This window comes from Macrotis lagotis, chromosome 2 (assembly GCF_037893015.1).
Source record: "Macrotis lagotis isolate mMagLag1 chromosome 2, bilby.v1.9.chrom.fasta, whole genome shotgun sequence".
Classification (NCBI taxonomy): Eukaryota; Metazoa; Chordata; class Mammalia; order Peramelemorphia; family Peramelidae; genus Macrotis; species Macrotis lagotis.
Window position 1 is genome coordinate 321,966,561 of NC_133659.1, and position 24,618 is coordinate 321,991,178.

Sequence of the window (24,618 nt, forward strand, 5' to 3'; positions counted from 1 at the left end):
TATAGGGCTGACAGGGATGACTTGAATTTGACATCACGAAATAGACTCATAGATGTAATTCTGGAAGGCATCTCAAAGACCATGTAATCCAACCCCCTCATTTTACAGGGGAGAAAATTGAGGTTCAGAGAATAGAAGTGAGTTGCCCAAGATCACTCACATGATAAGCACCAGAGATTTGATTTTAACTCAGGGCCTCTGATTCCACAGACAATGTTAATTCTTCTTCAGCACCCTGTATTCACCTTCATCTCTCATTTTCCATTTAAATATTTTTTCCAATAATCTAAATGCAAAAATTAAACTGTCTTGCTTCATTCTTTAATTGTTTTCATTTTATTTTTAACATCTATTTGTTCTACCTCCCACCACCCATCATCCCCCTCTAATTGAAAAGAAATAAATCCTTCAACATATATGTACGTATATAAATATGCATATCCTTATGTGAAGCTCTATGTATAAGTGCATAAATATTCAAACACAAGCAAATTAAATTCTAACCTTGGCCAAGTCCAAAAATGTATGTCTCATTATGGAGTTTAAATCTCTCATCTCTTTGTCAAGGGATAGCAGACTTCATCATCAGCCCTCTGAAATCATGGTTAGTCATTGAAGAAATCAGAGTTGTAAATCTTATCAAGTTCTTGTCTTTTTAATGTTATCATATAAATGGTTCTGATTCTGATCACCTCTCTCTGCATCAGTTCAGATTAGTCTCCTCTGGTTTCTCTGAAACCACTCTTTGTCAGAAGACCTATAGGAGCATAGATTTAAACCTAGTTGTTCAGTCGGTTTTCAATTGTATCTGACTCTTCATGACCCCATATTGGGTTTTCTTGGCAGAGATACTGGGGTAGTTCACCATTTCCTTCTCCAGTTCATTTTGCAGATGAGGAAACTGAGGCAAACAAAGAGCAAAGACTTACCCAGGGTCATACAACTAGAAAGTATCTGAGGATGGATTTGAACTCATGTCTTCTTGGGTCCAGGTCCAGCACTCTATAGCATTACCAACTGCCCAGAAGGGACCTTAGTGGCCATTTAATTCAAATTTCTGTAATACAAATTTAACTAATGAGGATATTGAGACCTCAGAAAGGTTAATCAAAGTCGTTTCCAGGCCATAGATATGGATGATTTCAAAAAGTCAGACAATTCAGTCACTGAATAAACAAGTTTTTATTAAGTACTAACTCTGTTCCAAGCCTTGTGCTAATTTCTAAGAACAGAAATACAACCAAAAAGACAGTTCCTGCCCTCAAGGAACTTACATTCTAAAGGGAAAAGCTGGAAGGAGGGTGGAGACTAGGGAGAGAAGAAATACACAGTGGGCTTTGTAGGGAAAGTCTGGAAGGGGGGAGACAGTCTGGAGTTCAGCCCAGAGAAGAATGAGACATGGCTGTGTTTGGGCATTCTCCTTAAAAATGGAGGAAGGAGGAAGGGGAAAAAAGTTGTCTTATGTACTACATAATTTTACTATTTCTTATATTCTATTTTTTTCTTCAAGGATATGATTTTTCTCTCAACACATTCAATTTTGATCAATGTTTAGCATGGAAACAACATAAAGGCTATCAGACTGCCTGCTGTTGGGGGAGGGAAGGGGTGGGGATTGTAAAATTCAAAACATTACCAAAAAATGATAGGTAGAAACCACTATTGTACATGATTGGAAAACAAAATGTTTATATTTAAAAAATTAATTAAAAAAATGGAGGAAGAAACAAGACCATCAGAGTGGGCACCTCAGCATGTGAAGTCCAGGGTTCAAGTGAACTTCCAGAAGAATGAGATTTGTGGGACATTGTAGACAAAATCCAAGAGAATCAAACACACACCCTAGAGAGGGATGAACGATAAGAAAGAATTAAGATTTGTAAAATTGGGGATAGCTAGGTAGTGCAGTGAATAGAGTGTCAGACCTGGTGTCAGGAGGACCTGAGTTCAAATCCAACCTCAGAAATTTAATAATGACCTAGCTGTGTGGCCTTGGACAAGTCACTTAACCCCATTGCCTTGCAAAAAAACTAAAAAAAAAGATTTGTAAAATTGGAATTTAAGATCTTAGGGTCATTAGTTTTAAGGCTGGCAAGAACCTTAAAGGGTATCTGGTCCAACCTCCTCTTTTTTGCCAGTGAGGAACTTTCCCAGATTCATACAGTAGAACTCAGGTGCTGACCCAAATTTTCTGATTCCAAATATGGTATCCTTTACACTACCCCAAGGATTTTTGTTTGAGTTCTTTGGGATCCTAGGATTAGAGATTCAGAGGCCATCTAGTCCACCCCTCTCATTTTCCAGGTAAGGAAACATCAATAAAATAGGCAAAGAGAAGGGAAGAGATTTATATTCAAGGTTACACAGGTAGTAACAGCCATAATATCTGAACTTGCTTTAAAACTGGAAACAGAACCTAGAAGGTATTGGAAGAAAAAACTAATTAGCTATCTTTATTTGAACTATAATTAGTCAGCTGATACTTTGCTCGTTGGTCTCTTTTCTCTTGAGATTACAGAAAAAGTCATCTTTTGTCAACTTAGGAAAAGAAAAACTATTATTCCAAATTCTTGGAGCATTCTCTTGCACAAATGAGATCCTAGGCCATTATAACAGACTGGCACTGAGCTTCTTAACATTTCTAAGCAGGTGACTCATCATTTCCAGAGTCCATGCTGAGTGTAGGCCTAAATATAATGCAAAACTACATTACTTATAGATTCAACAATTTTCCCCTTCTTATTCAGTCTTTAAAAAAAAAGATTTTGCAAAAATAGAGACGTCTCCCTGATCCTATGAGCCCTGATTTTCATATCTTCCATATTCTCAACCTTTTATCCCACAAAATCTCAGAGTTGAAAGGAATCTCAGAGGACATCCATCATTTAGATAAGGCATTTCACTTCCCTGAGCCCCAGTTTCCCCATCTATAAAAGGAAGGGGGGGAACTAGGGCACTTCTTTGCCTTTCCATTCAAAATCTATGATCCTATGATTCTACGAGGTGCTTTATCTTTTGAGATTCCATTTCATTTTCCCTGTGCATTATACTTGTGGCTAGTTGTCTGCATATTGTCCCCCCTATTGGAATATAAACTGACTGAGGGCCGGGTTTTGTCTTTCTTTATATCACCAGTGCTTAGCATGATCCCCTGCATTTAGTCATATTTATTGACTGGTTTGACTGTTACCATAGCAAGAATCCATTCCATGGTATTCTCAACAAGTGGTCACCCTATTTCTTCTTCATGATCACCAGCGAGGAGAAGTTTATTACCTCCCCAGGCATCTCAATTCCATTTTGGACAACTCTTGTTATTAGAAAGTATTTTCCTTGATTTAACTTTTCTGTGACTTCCACACTTTGGTTCTTGTTTTGCCATCCAGCATCAAGCAGAACTAGCTGGATCCCTCTTCTGTATGAGAGACCTTTAAGTATTTGCAAATGGTGATCATGAAGTATGAGTCTTTTCTTCTCCATACCAACCATCATATTCAGAGCTATCTTTAATTGAAACAGGATTAGAAGTAGGGCTACCTTTGAACAGTTCATCAAATGCTACCCCCAAATAGCAAACACTGGTCTCTGCTTATACCTATTAAGGGAATGAGTCTCATGAGAGACAGCAAGAAGAAATAGAAAGAATTTGGGATTTGGAATCAAAAAACACGGCTTCACTCTCTGGCTCTGCTATTACTGTGTAACTGTGGACAAATTCCTTAAACTTTCTAGGCTGTATTTTCCTCACATATATAATGAGAAGTTTGGAGATTCCTTCCATCACTAGATCAATGAATCTAAGTCACTAAGACCTTAGTTTCCTCATCTGAATATCAAGATGACCTGAAAGAATCCCTTCTAAGTTTAGATCCAGGTTTCATGCTCCCAGATAACTTCAGTGTCAGTGCTTAATCAGAGTAAAGTGAATTTATTTTACTCTGATTAAGAAGAGAACAATTCATCCATAATTATTTATTCATCCAATTAAGAAGAGAACAATTCATCCATAATTATTTATTAAGCTCCAGCTCCCTACTCACAAGGAACTTAGAACAAGTACCCCTCTAAGTAGAATTAATATAAATTTATAAGTCATTCCAAGATAGTTTAAGAGAGAGTCACGAATAGTTGAGATAATCCAAGAGCAGCACTTCTTAGCTTTGATAGACATCTGGGGCATCTCTGTACTAGAATAGGAAAAAAAGAAAATAACACTTTTGTTTTCACTAATCTCAAAATAAAATTTAGCATTTCCTCCAGTTATTTAAAAACAGGAGTCTGAGAAGGGATCCCAGACTTTGTCAGACTACCAAAGGGATCCAAGACTCAGTGAAAATTAAAAGACCATTGGATTAGAAGAATGAGGGCTCATTTAATAACAAAATCTAGAGTGAATTATTGGGGGGGGGTTCATAGTAATACCACTGATAAAAGTAACTCAAACCATAGGAGCAAGACAAATATTAGTTCCATAGTACATTTCTCAAGCCGGTAATTTGATAAACATTGAATTGTGTCCTGTGGGAGAGATTATAAGACTCCGTCATATCACAAGGAATCTTCTAGGCTTATAGCTATTAGACTTGTGTGATGTGTGCATTCTATGGTCCAGTTCATGTTGCTAAGAGTGCTCTTAGAAATATTCTCAGTTTTCCAATCATTCAACAATTTGGAGACATATCAGAATATGTCATTTCTGCTATTGAAATATATTAATTAGCATGCTGAATCAACAGGGCAAGTTTACTATAACCCAGGCTAAAGATATTCTTGGGATCCATTCTCTAGGTCCTGCTACCCCAAAGAAGTATGAGTGCCTCATTACCCAACCTTCTCAACCGTCTGGATCAGATGCCTGACTATTCCATCTTCCGGGGCTACATCATTGCAAGTATTCATGTTGTCTTGGGGGACTGAATAATTTTATTTCCATGGGAAATAAAATCACTTATGTGTTCCTTTTTGTCCTTCTCCCTAACCCTAGCAATATAATCTGGCCACTGCAATTGAAGCTGCTGATACCTACACAGTGTTTGCCCCAAATAATGAAGCCATTGAGAATTATATCAGGGAAAAAAAGACTACCACACTAGTAAGTATTAGAAACAAGCCCCATGACTGTGAACTCTAAGCTTATCTAAACTTAGAATGTTCACTTATGTCTAGGAATTGAGGGTCACAGGCTTAAAGTGGTAAGGGAAGTCAGAAACCATCTGGTCCAACCCCCTCATTATAAGATGAGGAAACTGAGGCTAAAAAAATTAAATCTGAATTAATACTGGTGGTAAATAACCAAGCTAAGTCCTCCGACTTCAAACCTGGCTCCTTTCCACTGTCCCTGTGAGCTACTCTTTGTGCAGCTGTGTGAATTACCTTTTTCTTATGCTCAAAGCCCACGTGTTGTGGTGCATCCCTGCCTCTTTATCTTTTTGTAGCACAAAGTCAAGAAGATCTGTGTTCAAATCCTACCTCTGACACTAGTCATGTGTCCTTGGGCAAGTCGTTCAACTTTCATAGACCTATGTTTTCTCATCTGCAAAATGAAAAGAATGAAGTAGATGACTTCTGAGGCTCCTTTCAACTCATCACCAATGAACCTATGAACCTTACTAGCTCTAAGTCTATGAGCCTAGTATCCTCTTCCCTACCTGTATGAGCTCTTCCCATTCTCAAGACTTACCCCATTTCCTGTCTCTTGTGACGTTTCCCCAATCAATCTGACCCATAGTGGTCTCTCTCCTCTCTAAAATATTTGGGGATATTTACTATCCACATTAGTTCTTTGGCACTTATTATCTGTCTATGATGAACTTCAACTCGTCTCGTTTATGTGTCTCTATCACACCACTTAGCACTCTCACCCAGTTGCTATGGGATTGTCTCAAGAACATTCATTTATAACTTAGCCCTTCAGTTTTGCCATATGATTAAGATACATTTGTTTCTCCATCTCTTTATACTAGATACCATTAGCCAGATCTCCAAGAATAAGCAAATGTTGTCATCTTTTCAGTTTATTCTTTCAATTTAGACTTATATTATTAGATTGGAAACTCCTAGAGGGTAGGAGACACACTTTCCTTTATCTTTCCTATGTCTACCACTGTCTATGTGGAGAACAAATCCTATTATTTAGCCATCAGTCAACATAGATTTATTATGTACTCACAGTTGATCATGTAAGAACAAAGAAATGAAACAATCCCTTATTAGCAAGGAACCAACTTTCTAGTTAGGGGTAATGTAGACTCTCTGGTGAGGGGCTGATGAATCAAAATTATATGTTGTCAGGAAGAAAACATACTCCGGTATCATATTATTCTTGAAGAAAAACTCCTGAAGAATGATCTACACAATGGAATGCATCGGGAGACCATGCTAGGAGTTTCATACCAAGTTGGCTTCTTTCTCCAAAATGGCCAGGTGGGTGGACATTACCATCTCAAGGCTTCTATCATCAATATTTAGCCTGATTTATGGACTTATAGATCTTATAGGCAATGCCCATCTTTCCAGTTCTGGGTTCCACATTTTGAAAAGGATATCAAAAAGTGAGAGCTTGTCCGAAGGAGGGTGACTAGAGTGAAGGAGATGGAGATGAGCATTCTATGACCACTTAAATCAACTAAGAAAAGAGGAGGTAGGAGGAGCCTGATAGCTCCCTTCACGGATTGGAAGGAGAGTCATGAGATAAGGTCATCAAACTGGATACATCAGAACTGGGTAGTACAAATGGAAATGATAGGTAGAAGTTACAGAGATGAAAATGTGGGTTTGATTTTAAAAAAAAAAACTTCTTAATGATTAGAACTGTCCCAAAGTGCAATGGCTGTGTGATGGAGAGCAGTTCACAGATCTGAGAGGTATTATTGAGGTAGGGACAACAAAATTTAGCAAGTAATTGGATCAAAGATGATACTCAGATGGACTCTAGAAAGATGGTAGTGTCCTTGACAATAATAGAGGCATCTGAAAAACAGGTGGGCTTATAGTAAAGGATCAAGTAACAATACCTGGAGAGCAGATCATAACTTATTCATGTTTGCTTAGCCTGGGCAATTCTCTCTGGACCACTCAAAATGAAAAGAGAAGACTCTTACTAAGCCCATCTTCCAACAGACATGTGTATCATCCAAGAGACAATCTTGGGACTGGGGTAGTATTCTAGATTATATAAAATCTTTTCAGTGGCATGTGAACAAGCAGCTATTTTCAGGGAGGGATTATCCTGAAGGACTGATGCCCTGCTCAAAAGAGGGAAGGATGGAAGTTTCCACACTGAAGGACCAAGGAGGGAAGTCTTAAAATTGGGGACCGGAATGATTGTGATGAAAACAAGACAATTAGCTATTGCTAATATGGGGTGCCCCCATCTTTCTATTCCCCAGTTGGTAGGTTATAAGTTTTGGGGAATCACCACAACCCAAAGGCAACAGCTGTAACTTTCCCTTTGGAGACTCCTGGTTTAAAATGCTCCAAATATCAGCCCTTAGGCAAATAACAAAATTTCTATTTGGTCCTTTTTCTTACAGCTCTATGTAAATGAGGCCCCAGTCAACTACACTAATGTGGCCACTGACAAAGGTATTATTCATGGTGTGGGAAAAGTTCTGGAAATCCAGAAGAACAGATGTGATAGCAACCACACTACCATTTTACAAGTAAGTGGTCCCAAATTACAGGTGATGCTGTCAGTTATGAGAATCTTAATCCTTTTCAAAAGGATGAAAAATAAAGGTTTAGGAATAAGGCATGGGGTACAAAGGTAACTATTGTCTTTTATCTCTTGCAAACAGTTAGTTGGTGCTACAATGAATAAAGGACTGGACATGGAATCAGTAAGCTCAGTTATTTTTTCAGTCATATCCAATGCTTCATGACCCTATTTGGGGTTTTCTTGGCAAAGATATTAGAGTGGTTTGCTATTTCTTTCTCCAGATTATTTTACAGATAAAGAAACTGAGGCAAATGGAATGAAGTGACTTGTCAAGGATTACACAGCTAGTAAGTGTCTGAACTGACCCAGCAAGTCCTGAATTCAAATCCACCTTCAAGCGTTTACTAGCTATGTGACTCTGAGCAAGTTGCTTAGTCCTCCATTTGTCCATTTGCTGTGAGGATCAAATAAGAAAATATTTGGAAAGCACTTAGCACAGTATTGCCTCCACCAATATTTATGGTTTAGGATATCATAAAATTATAGATTTCAAGTTGAAAGATATGTTGGAGGTTAGGTATTCCAGCCTCTTCCCCAAGTTCTAGGTGATGAAACTTAGACTCAGAAAAAAGTAACTGGGGCAGCTAGGTGGCACAGTGGATAGAGCACCAGCCCTGGAGTCAGGAATACCTCAGTTCAATCCGACCTCATACACTTAATAATTACCTAGCTGTGTGGCCTTGGGCAAGACATTTAATCCCATTTGCCTTGTAAAAAAAAACCTAAAAAAATGAAAAAGTAACTGACCACACAGGTGAGGTAGTAAGTCAGGGTTTGACTCTATGTCTTCAGCCACCAAATCTCACTTCTAATGCTCATCACCTGTTAAGTGTCTTCAGCCAAAACAATCTACTTCCCTGGGTCTCAGGATCCTACTCTATAAAAAAGTTTCTGAGATCTCTCTCAACTCTATATCTATGATCCTGTTATTCCCAATTTACAGATGAAGCAACTAAGGCTCTAATATAGCCACCTAGTTAGTTAACTGGTCAAGTTGGGATCAACCTAGTTCTTCTTACTCTAAGACCTAGCACATGTTCTATAACTCTATCACTATTTTTACATGATAATAAATTCATGCTAAACCATGAAGACTGGGCTGGACAAAACCCTTTAGCATTTACAAAGCCCTTTCCTATAATAAGAGGTGGGGAATTCAAGTATTATTGCCATTTTGCAGATAAGAGAACTGAAGATCAGAAGGGAGAGGGGTGAGCACCCAGGTCTTACAGCTAATAAATAGTATATCTAATGCTCAAATCCAAGGGTTCTAATTATAAATCCAGGTCCATTCTGCCATGTCCAAGTACCATGCAATGTCAAAGTTGTCACAAAAATAAAGAAAAGATCTTGAGTAGTATAGACAAAAAAATCTGGATTCTGAGTGATAATAGGAACCGGCAGCATAGAGATGGACTATAGTAGTACCATGCAAACTTTTTGGATCATAGTTGTTCCATTAGTAAAAGAACAGTTTGAGCTCATCTATCTGGTGTGTCATCAAAACAAACCAACAACATTTATTAAAATGTTTATACTAAGCTCTGTGTTTACCAAAAGGGAGGAGAATGTAGTTATTTATAAATCATTTATCTCCCTGGGCTACTCTACTAATTATTTATTACAGAGAACAAAAGTAGAAATTAAAAAGGATGAGAGTAAAATAAAATAATATTTTATCCTAGAAGCAAAAGACCACTGGAGTTTATTGAACAGAAAAGTGATACAGTCAGACTTTCTCTTTGGCTATTGAGTGGAAGAAAGATTGAAGTGGAAAGAGAGGGAAGGAAACCAATTAAAAATTCTCGCTGTAATTAAGGTAAAAGGTAATGAGAGCTAAATTGGTAGCTATCTAAGTAGAGAAAAGAGTCTTCTACTACAGATAGTATTGAGATAAAAATAACAAACTATGGCAACTGATTAGATATGGAGGAAAGATGGAGAATGAGGAGATGGCAACAAGGTTGTAAGAATGAAAGGAAGGTGGAAAGTACTAGAAAAGTGTGGAAGAAGGATGGGTTTGGGGGAATGGGGAATAACATTATGAGGTCTGAGAAGTCAATCATAACCCATCCATATCTGCTCAGCCTGTGCAACTTATTTATCCAACCCAAAATGCAAAGAAGGTATGGATCTCTTGCTCACAACATCTTGCCTCAAAATGCAGCACAAAACCCAGCCGTTGATAGGCAGTGTTCCAACAATGATATGTGGAGGAGGGTAGAGAAAAGGTGAGAGCATGAGGGGAGCAGCAGAGAACTTTGTCTACAAGACTATTACACCTGAGCCATAGTTGTGTTATGTTGACCTGAGGAGTCTACGCTAGCCAAAGGGAAGAAAGAGAGGAATAAGGGAATGTTTGTCAATATTAGGTGAAGAGGGTGACTGAGTGCTGGAAATATGCCTAGTGAGAGGGCAGGATGTGATCTCCATATTCCCATTCTTTGGCTAGTTGGTCATATACTTCTTTGGGTCATTCTATAGCTTTCTTTGACATCTCCCTAAACTGCCCTTCATTTTGGAGACCACTGGATGAGATGACATTTTCGAGTCCCTTTGAATCAGTTTGAATGTGTATATAGGCTAAAACACTCCCTACAGGCTTATAGGAGGATAAGATCTGAGAAAATCATAGATAAAAGCCTTCTCCAAGGTCTTCAAGTCTAATGACCTCATTTCTCACAAGAAACAGTAACTCTGAAATATCTTCTTTGTTTTCTGTTTCTTATAAAGGTAAAGTGTGAACACTGTTTCCTAAAGCGCTGCCCTCCTGGAACAAAACCCATGGTAAGTGTTTTCTAGAGTGATGGAATTAGTCGGTATGGGATGGTATGGTCAAAAACAAGGAAGAAGGGGGGCGGAGCCAAGATGGCAACAAGAAGGGATGGAGTCTTAGGAGCTCTCTGATAAAATTCATCAGCTAAGGACTCTAACTAAACTTTCGAGAGACAGAACCTACAAAGGGACCCAGTGAGGCAGTTCTCCTACTCAAGGTAACCTAGAAAAGAGCAGAAAGGCTCTGCTCCCCGGGATCGGAGAGGCGGCCTGCCAGAGGGGTGGCCCACCAGAGCCAAAGAACTTCAGCCTCCCAGAGGCAGCCCCAGGGTGCTGGGAGTCTCAGCTCACAGCAGCGGGGGAGTCTCCTGAGCTGCACCCCAAGGAGCACCAGGCACAAAGTGGGGGAACAGAGGGGGACCTCTGCCAGAGCGAGCACGTGGAGCCCAGCCCTCAGGGCACACAGGGAGTAGCATGGTCTTTCCCCAGCCCTGATCCAGGAAACAGAAGCAGGCGGTGTGGTAATCAGGAGCCTCCAGGGCATGAGCCCATTGAGCTAAGGGAGGGGAGTGAAGAGAGACTGCAGAGCTCTGTCCTCTGCCTCTGGAACAGGACTCTGGGGCTCTGACCACATTCAGATCCTGATCCCAGTCTAGGCCCCCCCATAGAACAACAGGGCCCCCCCCCACCTCGGCCCCGTGGCAGAGGGGGGCGCTTATGGTCATTCACAGACCAGGAGGGAGGACAGAGCCTCACAGACTGAGACCCTTGTGGGAGTGTCCCAAAAGCTTGGGAAGCACCCGCAAACCAGGCTCAGGCCAGGAAAATGAGCAAGCAAAGAAACAAAAGGAAGACTATTGAGAAATATTTTGCAAATGAGCCCAAGAAGGATCAAAATACTCAGTCTGAAGATGAGGAAGCACAAGCTCCTGCATCTAAAGACTCCAAGAAAAACAAAAATTGGGCTCAGGCTATGACAGAGCTCAAAAAATTTTTGAAAATCAAATGAAGTCAGCAGCTTAGTCAAGGAAATCCAAAAAAATGCTGAAGAAAATAGCATGCTAAAAACCAGCTTAGGTCAAATGGATAAAACAGTTCAAAAAGTTATTGAGGAGAAGAATGCTTTAAAAAGCAAAATTGGCCAGATGGAAAAAGAGATAAGAAAACTCTCTGAGGAGAACAAATCCTTCAGACAAAGAATAGAATTCAGGGAGATTGGTGAATTTAACAGAAATCAGGAATCAATACTTAAAAACAAAAAAAAATGAAAAATTAGAAGAAAATGTGAAATCTCATTGAAAAAACAATTGATATGGAAAACAGATTTAGGAAAGATAATTTAAAAATTATTGGAATACCTGAAAGTCATGATCAGGAAAAGAGCCTTGACATCATTTTCAAAGAATTACTACAGGAAAATTGCCCTGATATTCTAGAAGCAGAGGGCAAAATAGAAATGGAGAGAATCCACCGATCCCCCTGAGAAAGAGATCCCAAAAAACCAACCCCTAGGAATATTATAGCCAAGTTCCTGAACTCCCAAGTCAAAGAGAAAATATTACAAGCAGCCAGAAGGACACAGTTCAAATATCATGGAGCTGCAGTCAGGATCACACAGGACTTAGCAGCAGTTACACTGGAAGCTCGTAGGGCTTGGAATACAATATACTGGAAGGCAAAAGAGCTTAGAATGCAGCCAAGAATGAACTACCCAGCAAAGCTGAATGTCCTCTTCCAGGGAAAAAGATGCACTTTCAATGAACCAGGGGAATTTCAAATGTTTCTTTTGGAATGGCCAGAGCTGAACAGAAGGTTTGATCTTCAGATACAGGACTCAGGTGATGCATGGAGATTGGAGGAGAGGGGGGAAATATGTATTCCTGCATAGAAAAATGACACTGATAATACTCATATGAACCTTCTCAGTTAATAGAGCAGGTGTTGAAACACAGGAGAAAGCTGAATTCGAAGATAAAATATGGTGTAAAAATGGAGTCAATAGAAAAAAAAGGGAAATGGAATGCGAGAAAGAAAAAGGAGAGGGGGAATAGTCCAAGATATTTCACATAAGATTTTTTTTTATTACAATGAGCTATTGCAATGATATGGAAGTGGGGAGGCAAGGGGGAATGAGGGAACCTTTGCTCTCATCAGAGATGGCTAGGAGAGGAAACAGAATATATGGGGTATAGACATCTGGAGTAAGAAGGAGGGAGGAGCAGGGGGGAGGGTTGGGGATGTGAATAAAGGAGAGGATGGACCATGGGGGGAGAGTGGCCAGATATAACACATTTTCTTTCTTACTTCTTGCAAGGGGCTGGGATTGGAAGGCCTGCCCAGGACCACAGGGCCAGGTGGATTCTGGGCCTAAGGGGTGGTATGGGGGGCTCAGGGCTTCTTGGCCCCAGGACCAGGGATCTGTCTGCTGCACCACTCAGCGACCCTACAGCAGAGTCAGAGTGAAAGGAGAGAGAAAATAGAGTACATGGTAGTGGGGAAATAAGAAAGGAGGGAGTTGCGATCAGCAATGGCAACGGTGGAAAAATATGGAAGTAACTTTTGTGATGGACTTATCATAAAGAATGTGATCCACCCATGACAGAGTTGTTGGTGTTGGAACAAAGACTCAAGCACATTTTTTGTTATGATTATTTGGGGGAGGGTGCAGGGCAACTGGGGCTGGATGGCCTGCCTGGGGCCACATAGCAGGGTGATCGTTGGGTGTCTGGGGCCGGATTTGGACCCAGGTGCTCCTGGCTCAAGGGCCAATGCTCTGTCTGCCACCCAGCCACCCCTACTATTATTACTATTTTATTTTATTTTGGGTCTTTTTTTCTTTTTTTTTTTTTTGGTTTTTGCAGGGCAGTGGGGATTGGGTGGCTTGCATGTCACACGGCTGGGTGATTGTTGGGTTTAGGAGGGGGTGCTCGTGGCTCCAGGGCTGGTGCTTCGTCCATTGTGCCACCTGGCCATACCTATAATTATTACTATTATTTTTTTATTTTAATTTTTTTCTCTCCCCTTTACTTTTTTTCGCCCAAGCGAGTCTATCTATATTCATGGAGGAGGAGGGGTATTTTGTTTACTTGTAAACAAGAATATTTTATTAATGTAAAAAAACATTTGTACAAAATGAGAATAAAAAATAAATTAAAAAAAAAAGGAAGAACCAGGTCAGGAAAGCAGAGCAGGAAAAGAAGACACACTGCAATGAGAGAATGTTCATCTCCTAGCTCTCAGGAATAGAGCCAGGAATGACAGCTAACCATCCTCCCAGAAACACTGAAATTGTTCATCTTTATTCAGTACTTTGATTTATAAGCTTCCTCTATAATCTACCTTCCCAAACTGATCATGTGTCTTTGCTGATCATTGCCTTTATAGATGACACACATAAGTATGAATGTATATTATCAAATATCTCCCTATCATATAGGGCAAAATTTTGAGCATTTTAATTTTTTTAAATTTTGAGTTCCAAATTCTCTCCCTCCCTACCATTGCACCATACCACTTGAGAAGACAAGCAATGTGATATCAACTATATATATGTATATATATATATATATATATAAAACCATGTGAAATATTTTCCATATTAACCATGTTTCAAAAGAAAACACAGAAAGTCAACAAAATAAAGAAAATGTCCCCCAAAAAAGTATGCTCCAATCTTCTCTCAGAATTCATTACTTCTCTCTAAAGATGAATAGCATTTTTCTTCATGGGTCCCTTGGAATTGTCTTGGATCACTGTCTAAATCAGAATAGTTAAGTCATCCACAGTTTATCATCCTTACTATTACAGTGTACAATGTTTTCCTGGTTCTTCTTACTTTACTTTGCATCAGTTCATATAAGTCTTCTCAAATTTGTCCCAGATTTTGGTTTAGCACTACAATATTCCACCACAATCAGATACCTTAATTTGTTTATTCAATATCCAATTTATGTTCAGCCCCTCAATTTCCAATTCACTGTTACTACAAAAAAGTAGCTATGTATATTTTGTGCAAATAGGTCTTTTTTCCTTTTTCTTTGATCTATTTGGCAAACAGATGTAATAGTGATATCATTAGGTCAAAGAGTATACAGTTTTTAATCCCTTTGGGCATAATAGTTCCAAATTGTTCCCCAGAATAGTTGAATTAATTTGCAGTATCACCAACTCTGTATTACAGTTTCCACATTCCCTCAAACATTTATAATATCCTTTTTCTGTAATATTAGGCAATCTAATGGGTGTAAGGTGTAACTCAATTGTTTTCATTTGCATTTCTCTAATTAATTGTGATTTAAAGCATTTTTCCATGTAACTATTGTTAGCTTTAATTTCTTCTTCTGAAAATTGCCTATTTAGTCCTTTATTCCATTTTTCAATTGGAGAATGTCTTATATTTTTACAAATTTGATTCAATTTCCCATATATTTGAGAAATGAGGCCTTCATCAGAGAAAGAGTATAAAATTATTTTCTGTTTCTAGTTTTTCTTCTAATTTTGATTTCTTCAGCTAATTTTATACAAAAGCATTTTAAATTTATGTAGTCAAAATTATTCATTTTACTTCTTATGATCCTTTCTTCTGTTTGGTCATAAACATTGCCTTGGATCTGACAGGTAAAATATTCCTTGCTTCTTTAATTCACTTATAGTATTACCCTTTATGCCTAAATTATTTCTTCATTTTTACCTTATCTTGATACATAGTGTGAGATGTTGAACTATGCCTAGTTTCTTCCAAATTATTTTTAGGGGCAGCTAGGTGGCACAGTAGATTGAGCCCCAGTCCTGGAGTCAGGAGGACCTGAGTTCAAATCCAGCTTCAGATATTTAATAAATATCTAGTTGTGTGATCTTGGGCAAATCACTTAACCCCATTGTCTTGCAAAAAAAACCAAACAAAAAAAAATTACTTTTTAGTTTCCCCAGCAATTTTTGTCAGATGTTGAGTTCTTACCCCCAAAATCTTTGGATTTCTCAAACACTAGATTACTATGGTCATTTACCACTGTGTATTTTCTTTAGGATATCATAAAATTATAGATTTAATTTGGTCATTTACTGCTGTGTATTTTGTACCTAATCTATTCCACTGACCCATGTCTATTTTTCTTACCCAAAACTAGATTGTTTCAATTACTACTTTGTAATATAGTATGATATCTGAAACTGTAGGCCACCTTCCTTCATGTTTTTTTTATTGATTCCCTTGATATTCTTGATCTTTTATTCTTCTAGATGGATGTCATCATTATTTTTTCAAGCTTTATAAAATAATTCTTTGCTATTTTGACTGTTGTACAATATATAAGTAAATTAACTTGGGCAGAATTGTCACTTTTATTATATTAACTAAGCCTACCATGAACAGTTAATATTTCTTCAATTGTTTAGTTACTGTTTATTTGTGTAAAAAGTGTTTTGCAGTTGTGTTGTTGTAGTACCTGGGTTTGTCTTGACAAATAGAGTTCCAAGTATTTCATATAATTTATAGTTCTTTCTAAGGAAATTTCTCTTCCTATCTCTTCCTGTTGAGTTTTGCTGGTAGAATATAGAACTGCTGATGATTTATGTTAATTTATTTTCTATCATGCAACTCTGGCTAGTCATTGTTTCAACTAGTTTTTTAACTGATTCTCTAGGGTTCTCTAAGAATACCATCATATTATCTTCAAAGAATTACAGTTTTGCTTCCTCATTGACTTTGTGTATTCCTCCAATTCCTGTTTCTCATCCTATTGCTGTAGCTAAGTTTCTCTGATACAATTTTGAGTAATGGTGATCCTAAGGATATCACAATTGAAATTAAGACAAACTAAGGTACAAAGTTCTAAGTGCAATGATTAGTACATTGGATCTCTCAGTTCCTCAACTAGCCAAAATATGACAAAGTAGGATTTACCAGTCTTCAAACGGTTTGGGGAAATAAAAAAGAAGAAAAATTAGGAAGCATAAAAGATGAAAAACAATATGATGGTTACAAAATCTCATGTGTCGTAGATGATGGAAGATGATAAGATTGAATGGAAGGCTGGAATGCAGGGCTAGCAACAACTTCTGCTTCCATATTATTGGTATTGAAAACTCATTGGGACTGTTCACCTTCTTGACTAGATAATTTCACAGCAATAACAGATCAGACTTTGCTGAAGGGACAGCCAGTGTTGCAGAGAAAAAGTTCCTGGCATCTTTCAAGACTTATTATTGAGATAACAGATCTTCCTTATTTGTACATGGACAGTAAGATGTGTAGAGAAAATATATTTCTTTGTATTAAGGTGATTCATGGGAAAACAGCTCAAGAAAGTAAAGATAAACTTCTGAACTTAGAAACATGGTGTAGACAATTACAGAACAGAATCAATTCCATATTGTAATATAGCATCAATTATAAAAATAATAGTTGATTTTCTCACTGGATGTATTTGATTTATTCCTAATCTTAATGGAAAGGCTACAAGTTTACCTCCACTACTCTTGGTTTTAAATAGGCACTACTTATTACTTTAAGAAAGGCCCCATTGATTGCTGTGTTTTCTAGTGTTTTTAATAGGAATGGGTGTTGCATTTTTGTCAAAGACTTTTTCTATGTCTATTGATATAATCAAATAATTTTTGCTGTTTTTATCATTAATGTGTCAATTATACTTATAAATTTCCTAATATTGAACCAATCTTGCATTCTTGGTAGAAATTTCATCTGGTCATAATATATGACCTTTATGGAATATTGATGGAATCTCCTTGCTAATATTTTGGTTAAGATTTTTGCGCCGATATTCATTAAACAAATTGATCTGTAATTTTTTCCCCTCTATTTTGGTTCTCCTCAGATTGCATATTTACACTATATGTGTATCATAAAAAGAATTTGGGGGGCGACTAGGTGGCGCAGTAAATAGAGCACCAGCCCTGGAGTCAGGAGTACCTGAGTTCAAATCCGGCCTCAGACACTTAATAATGACCTAGCTGTGTGGCCTTGAGCAAGCCACTTAACCCCCATTGCCTTGCAAAAAAAAAAAAAGAATTTGGTCTCCTTTACCTGTTTTTTCAAATAGTTTGTATAGTATGGGGATACATTGTTCCTGAAAGATATGACTGAATTCATTTGTAAATCCATCTGGTACTGGAAATTTTCTTCTAGGGAGTTCTTTGATGGTTTGCTCAATTTCTTTTTTCTTTTCTTTTTTTTTTTAAGGTTTTTGCAAGGCAAACAGGGTTAAGTGGCTTGCCCAAGGCCACACAGCTAGGTCATTATTAAGTGTCTGAGACTGGATTTGAACCCAGGTACTCCTGACTCCAGGGCCGGTGCTTTATCCACTATGCCACCTAGCCACCCTTCAATTTCTTTTTTTCTAAGAAAGCGTTATTTAAGTATTCCATTTCCTCTTCTGTAATCTGGGAAATTTATATTTTTATAAATATTCATCCATTTCACGTAGATCCATTTCTGGGTCTATAAGTGGGCAAAATAACTCCTAATATTTGCTTTAATTTTAACGTTATTAGTGGTGCCTTCATTCTTTTCCATTTTGATACTGGTAATTTGAGGGGTTTTTTCCTTTTTTAAAATCAAATTAATCAATATTTTATCTCTTTTATTGAATACATTTTTATGAACCAGCTCTTAGTTTGATTTATTAGTTGACCTTTTAATTTCAATTATATAAATCTCTTTGATTTTCAGGATTTCTATCTTATTGTTCAATTGGAGATACTTAATTTGTTCTTTTGGGAGTTTTTTTTTACTTGCATGACCAATTTATTGATCTGCTCTTTCAGACTTTATTGATATACACATTTAGTGATTTAAATTTCTTCTAAATAATTTTGGTATACTGTCTCATTGCTGTCATTTTCTTTGATAAAATTCTTGATCATATTTATGATTTGTTCTTTGACCCATTCATTCTTTGGGATTGTATTATTTAGTTTCAAATTAATTTTAAATCTCTGCTTCCACAGCCTTTTATTGAATGTAATTTTTATGAATTGTAGTCTTAAAAGAATACATTTAATATGTCTTCTTTTTTGTATTTGGATGCAAGATTTTTAGTGCTGCAATACATAATTAATTTTTCTAAAGATGCCATATACACCTGAGGAAAAGGTATCAGGTATAACTATTTGTATTCAATTTTCTCCAGAGGTCTATCATATCTAACTTTTCTAAGATTCTATTCCTCTCCTTTTCTTCTTCCTTATTTATTTTGTGGTTAGATTGTTCTAGATCTGGAAGGGAAAGTTAGGTACCTCACTAGTAAAGTTTTAGAGTCTATTTCCTCCTGTAATTCCTTTAACTTTTGCTTCCAGAATTTGGATGTTATGCCATTTGGTCCATCTATTTAATATTGGTTCATAATCTATAGTACTTTTTAGCAAAATAAATGTAGTTTCCCCACTTATCTCTATTTGCTAGGTTTGTTTTTGCTTTTTATTTGTGAAAAATCATGATTGTTACTGCTGCCTTTTTTACTTTAGCAGAAGCCTAATAAATCCTACTCTAGTCCCCTATTTTTACTTTGTGTGTGTCACTCTATCTCAAGTGTGTTTCTTGTAAGTGGCATATTGTTATATTCTGGTTTCTAAACCATTCTACTATCTGTTTTTATTTTATGGGTGAATTCATCCCATTCACTATGCAATTCCCTCTATACTATTATACTAATCTCTTTCTCTCTCTCTCCCTCTCCCACTTCTTCTCCCCCTCCGTCTCCCTCATGCCAACTCTATTTTGATTCTGACTCCTGCTTTCTTTATCTTCCCTCCCTTTTATCCCCCCAACTAAAAATACAATGAATTAATTTCAATATTAGTGATATTTTCTCACCTATCCAATTTTAACATCATCTCAACATAATTGTCCTTATTCTCGTGCCTCTCTATGTAGAATCCTTTTAACTAATCTAATAATAAATCTATTTAATAGTAAATAATAATCTAAAAATAATAAAATTCTCAGAATTTACATGCATTATCTTCTCATATAGGAATATAAATAATTTAACTTTATTGAATCTCTTATGATTTCTCTTTCACATTACCTTTTCCTGCTTCTTTTGAGTCTCATATTTGAAATTCAGATTTTTCTATTTAGCTCTGCTTTTTTTCATCAGGAATGCTAGAAAGTTCTCTATTTCATTAATTATTCATTTTTCCCTTGAAGGACTATTCTCAGTTTTGCTGGGTAGGTTATTCTTGGTTATAATCCTAGTTATTTTGCTTTCTGAAATATTATAAATTTTCTATTTCTTTAACTTGGTAGATGCTAAATCTAATTTTTCCTCCTCCATTCTTATTTCATTTTGAAAATCAATTTTAACCTCTCCCAGGAATTCTTGTTGGACTTGTGTACAATTTTCAGTTTTCTTTGAGGCTTTTGCTTATACCTGTTTTGACATCCTCATGTTCTTCTCAGTTTGTGACTTGATCTTTCCTATCACCATAGCAAATTCTTATGATTGTGTCCTTTCTGTTGTTTACTCATTGTTCCAATCTCTTTCTTGACTTTGAATTTATGTTAAAGTTTGGATCTGTTCCTGACATGGGAGTTGGAAGGTAAGGGCTATTGTCCCAAACTTCTGATTTTTTTTTTTTGCACTGTTGTTTTCAGAGCTAATTCTGGGTTTTTTAAATTTTTTAGTCCTATCCAAGATGTAAATAGAGATGTGATCACCGTTCTCCCCGTCCTTATCCAGGAAAATCTCCTGATCTCTTGGAATTATAATTTGTACTGCCACTCACAAACATTGATCCCTTGTGACTAAAAGTGATGACACTTCTTATTCCTTTTTGACCAGAAATCCTCCTCTCTGTACTTGCCATACCCAGCAGTGGATATGGCAAAGGAGTTATCGTTTTCCAATCCCATATCCAACTTTAGCACAGGGTTCTCCTGTAACCTCTTTCTGACCAGTTGCCGGGTTCCTTTACTTTCAATGACTTGAGTTCTCCTAAAACTTCTGTCACTACTACCTAGTATACCACTGGTAGTATTTTCATATGGACTGTGGAACAGCTTCATGTCATCTTTCTTTCCAACCTCCTAAATTGTTTTGGGCTAGAAGAATGTCTCACTCTGATCTATTGTTGGTTCTGCCACTCCAGAATTCAATTTGAGGTGTCATTTTAAAACTGGTTGAATTTTGGTGAGTGCTTCCTCTGCCCCACTATCTTGGTTCTGCCCCTGAAAGTCCCATGCAATGTCTTGATATCTATTTTACAGCCAAGTAGAGATCAAATGACTTTCCTAAGGTCCCATAGATAGGAGCCTGGAGCAGAAGGCCAGATGTCTTAATTCTAGTCCCATGTTCAAGTATCCAGAACCATACTAGTTCTGGATTGGGTTTTTTTTTTCCCAACAGCCAGATATCCTTTTAAAACAGAAGTGAAAAATCAACTTATCTACAGATGTAAAAAAAACTGTGATGAGAGAGAAAGAGAAAAGGAGAAAGGAAAAATGAAAGGAAGAAGGAAGGAAGAGAGGGTAAGAAGAGAAGAAAAGGAGAGAAAGTATTAAGCACCTATGATGCAAGCACTAGGGATATAGCTACAAACAAGCAAAGAGCTTAACATTATAATAGAAAATGTCATCAAATAGAAAGGAGTAGCTGAAAGAGAGATAGAATAGCATGCAGGTGAATTAGATACTTAAATGGGACAAAGTTAGAAGAAAACTAACTTAAAAGGCCAGGCTGGATCCATGTACAGCCTACTGTCCAATAGGGAACAGGTAAGGATGATGGCCTATTATAGGTGAAAGCATTTATTATACACCTGCTATTTGCCAGAAACAGAATTAACAACAGTGGAAACAATGATAGAAACAAGAATCTCTGTCTTTAAAGAACTTTCATTCTAAAAGAAAAACACATATGAGGGCACAAGGAAAGGGAGTTTTGATCTGAGGAATTACATGAATAGAACCATAGGGTACCTTTTTTCTACAAAGGGTCAAAACTTAAAAATTAGCGTGCTATATCTGGTCAAATAATTCACCCTTTAAAAAAAAACTCCTAGATGTATTGAATTTTGAGTCCCATCTCTGGTTACCTTGGCAGTCCGGACTACATGATTTTGTGGGTCTTATATGATTCTTAAGCCGGAGGTTCCCTGTCCCTGCTCTATTGTCATGACTTGTCCAGGTATAATGGCAGAATTGATTCGATTACCATTCCTAACATCCAGAAATGCAAAGCCAAATGAAAGTTGATGAACGTGGGGGCAGGACAGATGGCAATAGGACTTGGAGAGTGGGGATGGTCAGATAGAATGAGAAGCTTGATCTGGGATCACCTAAATATGGTTGGTTGAATTAGTTTGCTCTTACTGTCCAATGAGGACAGTTCAGCTTTCTGGGGGTGAGTTCTAAAGCTACATGAATGATCTTCCAGGTGCTGGGGACAGGAAGACATGTTGGATATATCTTTTCTAGAGATCCTATTATAGATAAGAAGAAGCGGGGATGAGCAGGAACGAGTAGATCTAATCTCTTTTATTAATGCTCTGAAATACTTAGTATTTTGTGCCATTACTAAATAGCTTTTAATAAGGATATAAGTTCATGGTGAAGGATTCATAGATACCATAAAGTACAGATTTTTCCTCATAGGCGATGGACTTCAAGAAGCCCATGAGTTTAGATGGGAAAATGTTACATCTTTATTTCCACAAAATTGATTTCTTTTATAGAACCTAAGTTTTGTTTTATGGATTTAAAAATGTTATTTGAGAAAGGGGTCCATTGGCTCCACCTGATCATCAAACTCTTCAATAGTGCATACACACACACACACACACACATTAACTCTTGTTTTAACTCTTGTTCAATCCTCGACCAGTTAATGTCCTAATACCTATCTCAGGGACTCCACTCATGTGCTATAGAAACTATCAGGGCCCCCCACCCTGTTCTACATTCCATCTCTATCTGTGTTTATTGGTGAGTAACAAAATCATGAAATTTCTAGCTTCGTTCAATCTAGCACAAACATCACTTGCCTTTCTCCCTCCAAGAAAAAAGACTTAGCAAGAAGTTAAAAATGGATAGAGGTTATGATTGTGGTGGTAGGGCAGATTTCAGAATGGCAGGAAATGAGAGGAATGAGTGGATGAGATGCAAGTCTGGTGTAGTCTAGGATCAGCTAGAGTAAATGAGGAATCAGATGAGTTTGTTCTCCTTCACTGCCAATCTCAGCCCCAGGGCTGGGTTCCAAAGTTGGAGGGGGGATGAACTCTCCCAATTCTAGCCAAGAGCAGTAATTCTGACTCTACAGAGTCAGACACAAGGACAGGACTGTACTTTAATATGTGTTTGTCTCTAGTGTGAAATACTAATACTCATGATCTAGCTAAAACGGAATGTAATTGTTCCTTTTTCACAGGAAGGAGAGGCAAAGAAATGCATCTATGTGACTTACTTCATGGGAAAGAGATCTTTGCATATTGGATGCCAAAAAAAATGTGTCAAAACTGTGATTGTGAGTATCTCCTTTTTCACTCATCGTTTTCATCCACTCAGTTCCATCCTACCTATCTACATGTCCATCTCCATGGCAGTCACAGTGCTTTGCTTTGATGTTACCAAGACAAAAAAATCCCTCCCCTCAGAGAGCTTTTCTAATAGGAAGATAGAACATGTACATAAAAGGAAATATTTCAATTGATCATTGAAGCAATAAGGTAGGAATTATTTTTAATTTAAATTTATTTATTATTCCAACTACATGCAAAGATAATGTTCAACATTCTTTTTGTGTAAAATTTTGAGTTCCAGATTTTTCTCCCTCCCTTTTTTCCCCTCCTCCTTGACCGTAATCTGATAAGGTAACACATATAGAACTATGTCAAAAAAAATTTCCATATTTGTCAAGTTGTGAAAGACAAATCAGAAAAAAAGAACATAAAGATCATGAGAGAATAAAAAAATATAAAACCTAAAGCCAAATTTTTAAATGGAAAATAGCACACCTTGGTCTGTACTCAGACTCCATAGTTCTTTCTCTGGATGTGGATGGAATTTTCCATCACAAGTTCAGGTAGGAATTATTATTTTCATTTGACAGAAGTAAAAACATAGGCACAGGCAGAATGAACAACTTCTCTCTATCAGTAACCACCCTAGCAGCTTGCTCAGAGAATGACTGAATTAAATACATGGCCATCTGAAACAATAAAAAGTTTATCAGTCAGTCTTAAGAGAACAAAGGGACCCTAGAGGCAATTCATTCCAACTCTCTCATTTTACAGGTTCAGAAAATTGGAGCCCCAGATAGGCCAACTTTTCCAAAGTCAAATTGATGATGTGTCAGGGCCAGGATTTGAACCCAGGAACACTGGGTTCAAATCTGACATTTATGACACAAATCGCATTGCCTTACCAATTTTTTCCAGACTCAGTTCTTATTTCTTGGCCATAGGAGTTGTGGAGGAAGAGAATAAATCCTCCAGCCTTGGTCAATTTGACTGGAGGTCAATAAATCAGAAAGTAAAGCTAGAATATCAAAAGACTGATTAGCATCAGGTGATGGGGAGTCACCAGGTAGGTGGAAATGCCAGGGAACACCCATATCTACAGAGTCTCAGAGGGACATTACAGAGGCAAAAGATAACTATAAGGTGAGGCCACTTTCCTTGGGAGATTGAGTAAGAAAGACAGGATATCAGGGGATTCTGGGGTGAATGTGTAAACCTTGAGGTCTCAGGAGTTGCCAAAGATTAGATTTATTCAGTAGTCAATGAATTTCTCTGAGACTGATCTTATCAGAATATTTTGTTGAAAGTATTCTTCAAGAGAACATCAGTGACCCAGCTCTCCTTCTGTTATGAATAAAATACTTACTCTCTTATCAATAAAATACCTTCTGTGGGTCTGTCTCTATACAACCTTGGAACTCCTTTTCTTTGATCTAGGTAAGGCTCCTTTGTTTCTCCTGGGGAGATGTTTCCCCAAAACTCCCAGTCTACCTCCTCTATAGAGTGACTATTCCTATTTCTCCTTTGTGCATCTTAGCCTGGGCAATTTGTAGCCCATGAGACTGGTATTAAAAATCCTATTTATTCTCCCCTTATAAATTTATTCTCCCCTTTATTTTTTATTTCCTTTCTTTCTTCTTCTATCTTCCCGA

At 37.4% G+C, this 24,618-nt stretch overlaps 1 protein-coding gene across 1 annotated transcript in view; it reads left to right on the forward strand.

Moving 5' to 3' along the window:
• The window catches only part of STAB2 (stabilin 2), a 165,948-nt gene that overhangs the window by 77,703 nt on the left and 63,627 nt on the right, over positions 1-24,618 (forward strand). The window contains exons 32-37 of the mRNA XM_074226721.1: positions 4,789-4,887; positions 4,985-5,092; positions 6,292-6,423; positions 7,533-7,661; positions 10,451-10,504; positions 22,876-22,971. Coding sequence (XP_074082822.1) covers positions 4,789-4,887; positions 4,985-5,092; positions 6,292-6,423; positions 7,533-7,661; positions 10,451-10,504; positions 22,876-22,971 — 618 coding nt within the window. The remainder of the gene's footprint in view (positions 1-4,788; positions 4,888-4,984; positions 5,093-6,291; positions 6,424-7,532; positions 7,662-10,450; positions 10,505-22,875; positions 22,972-24,618) is intronic.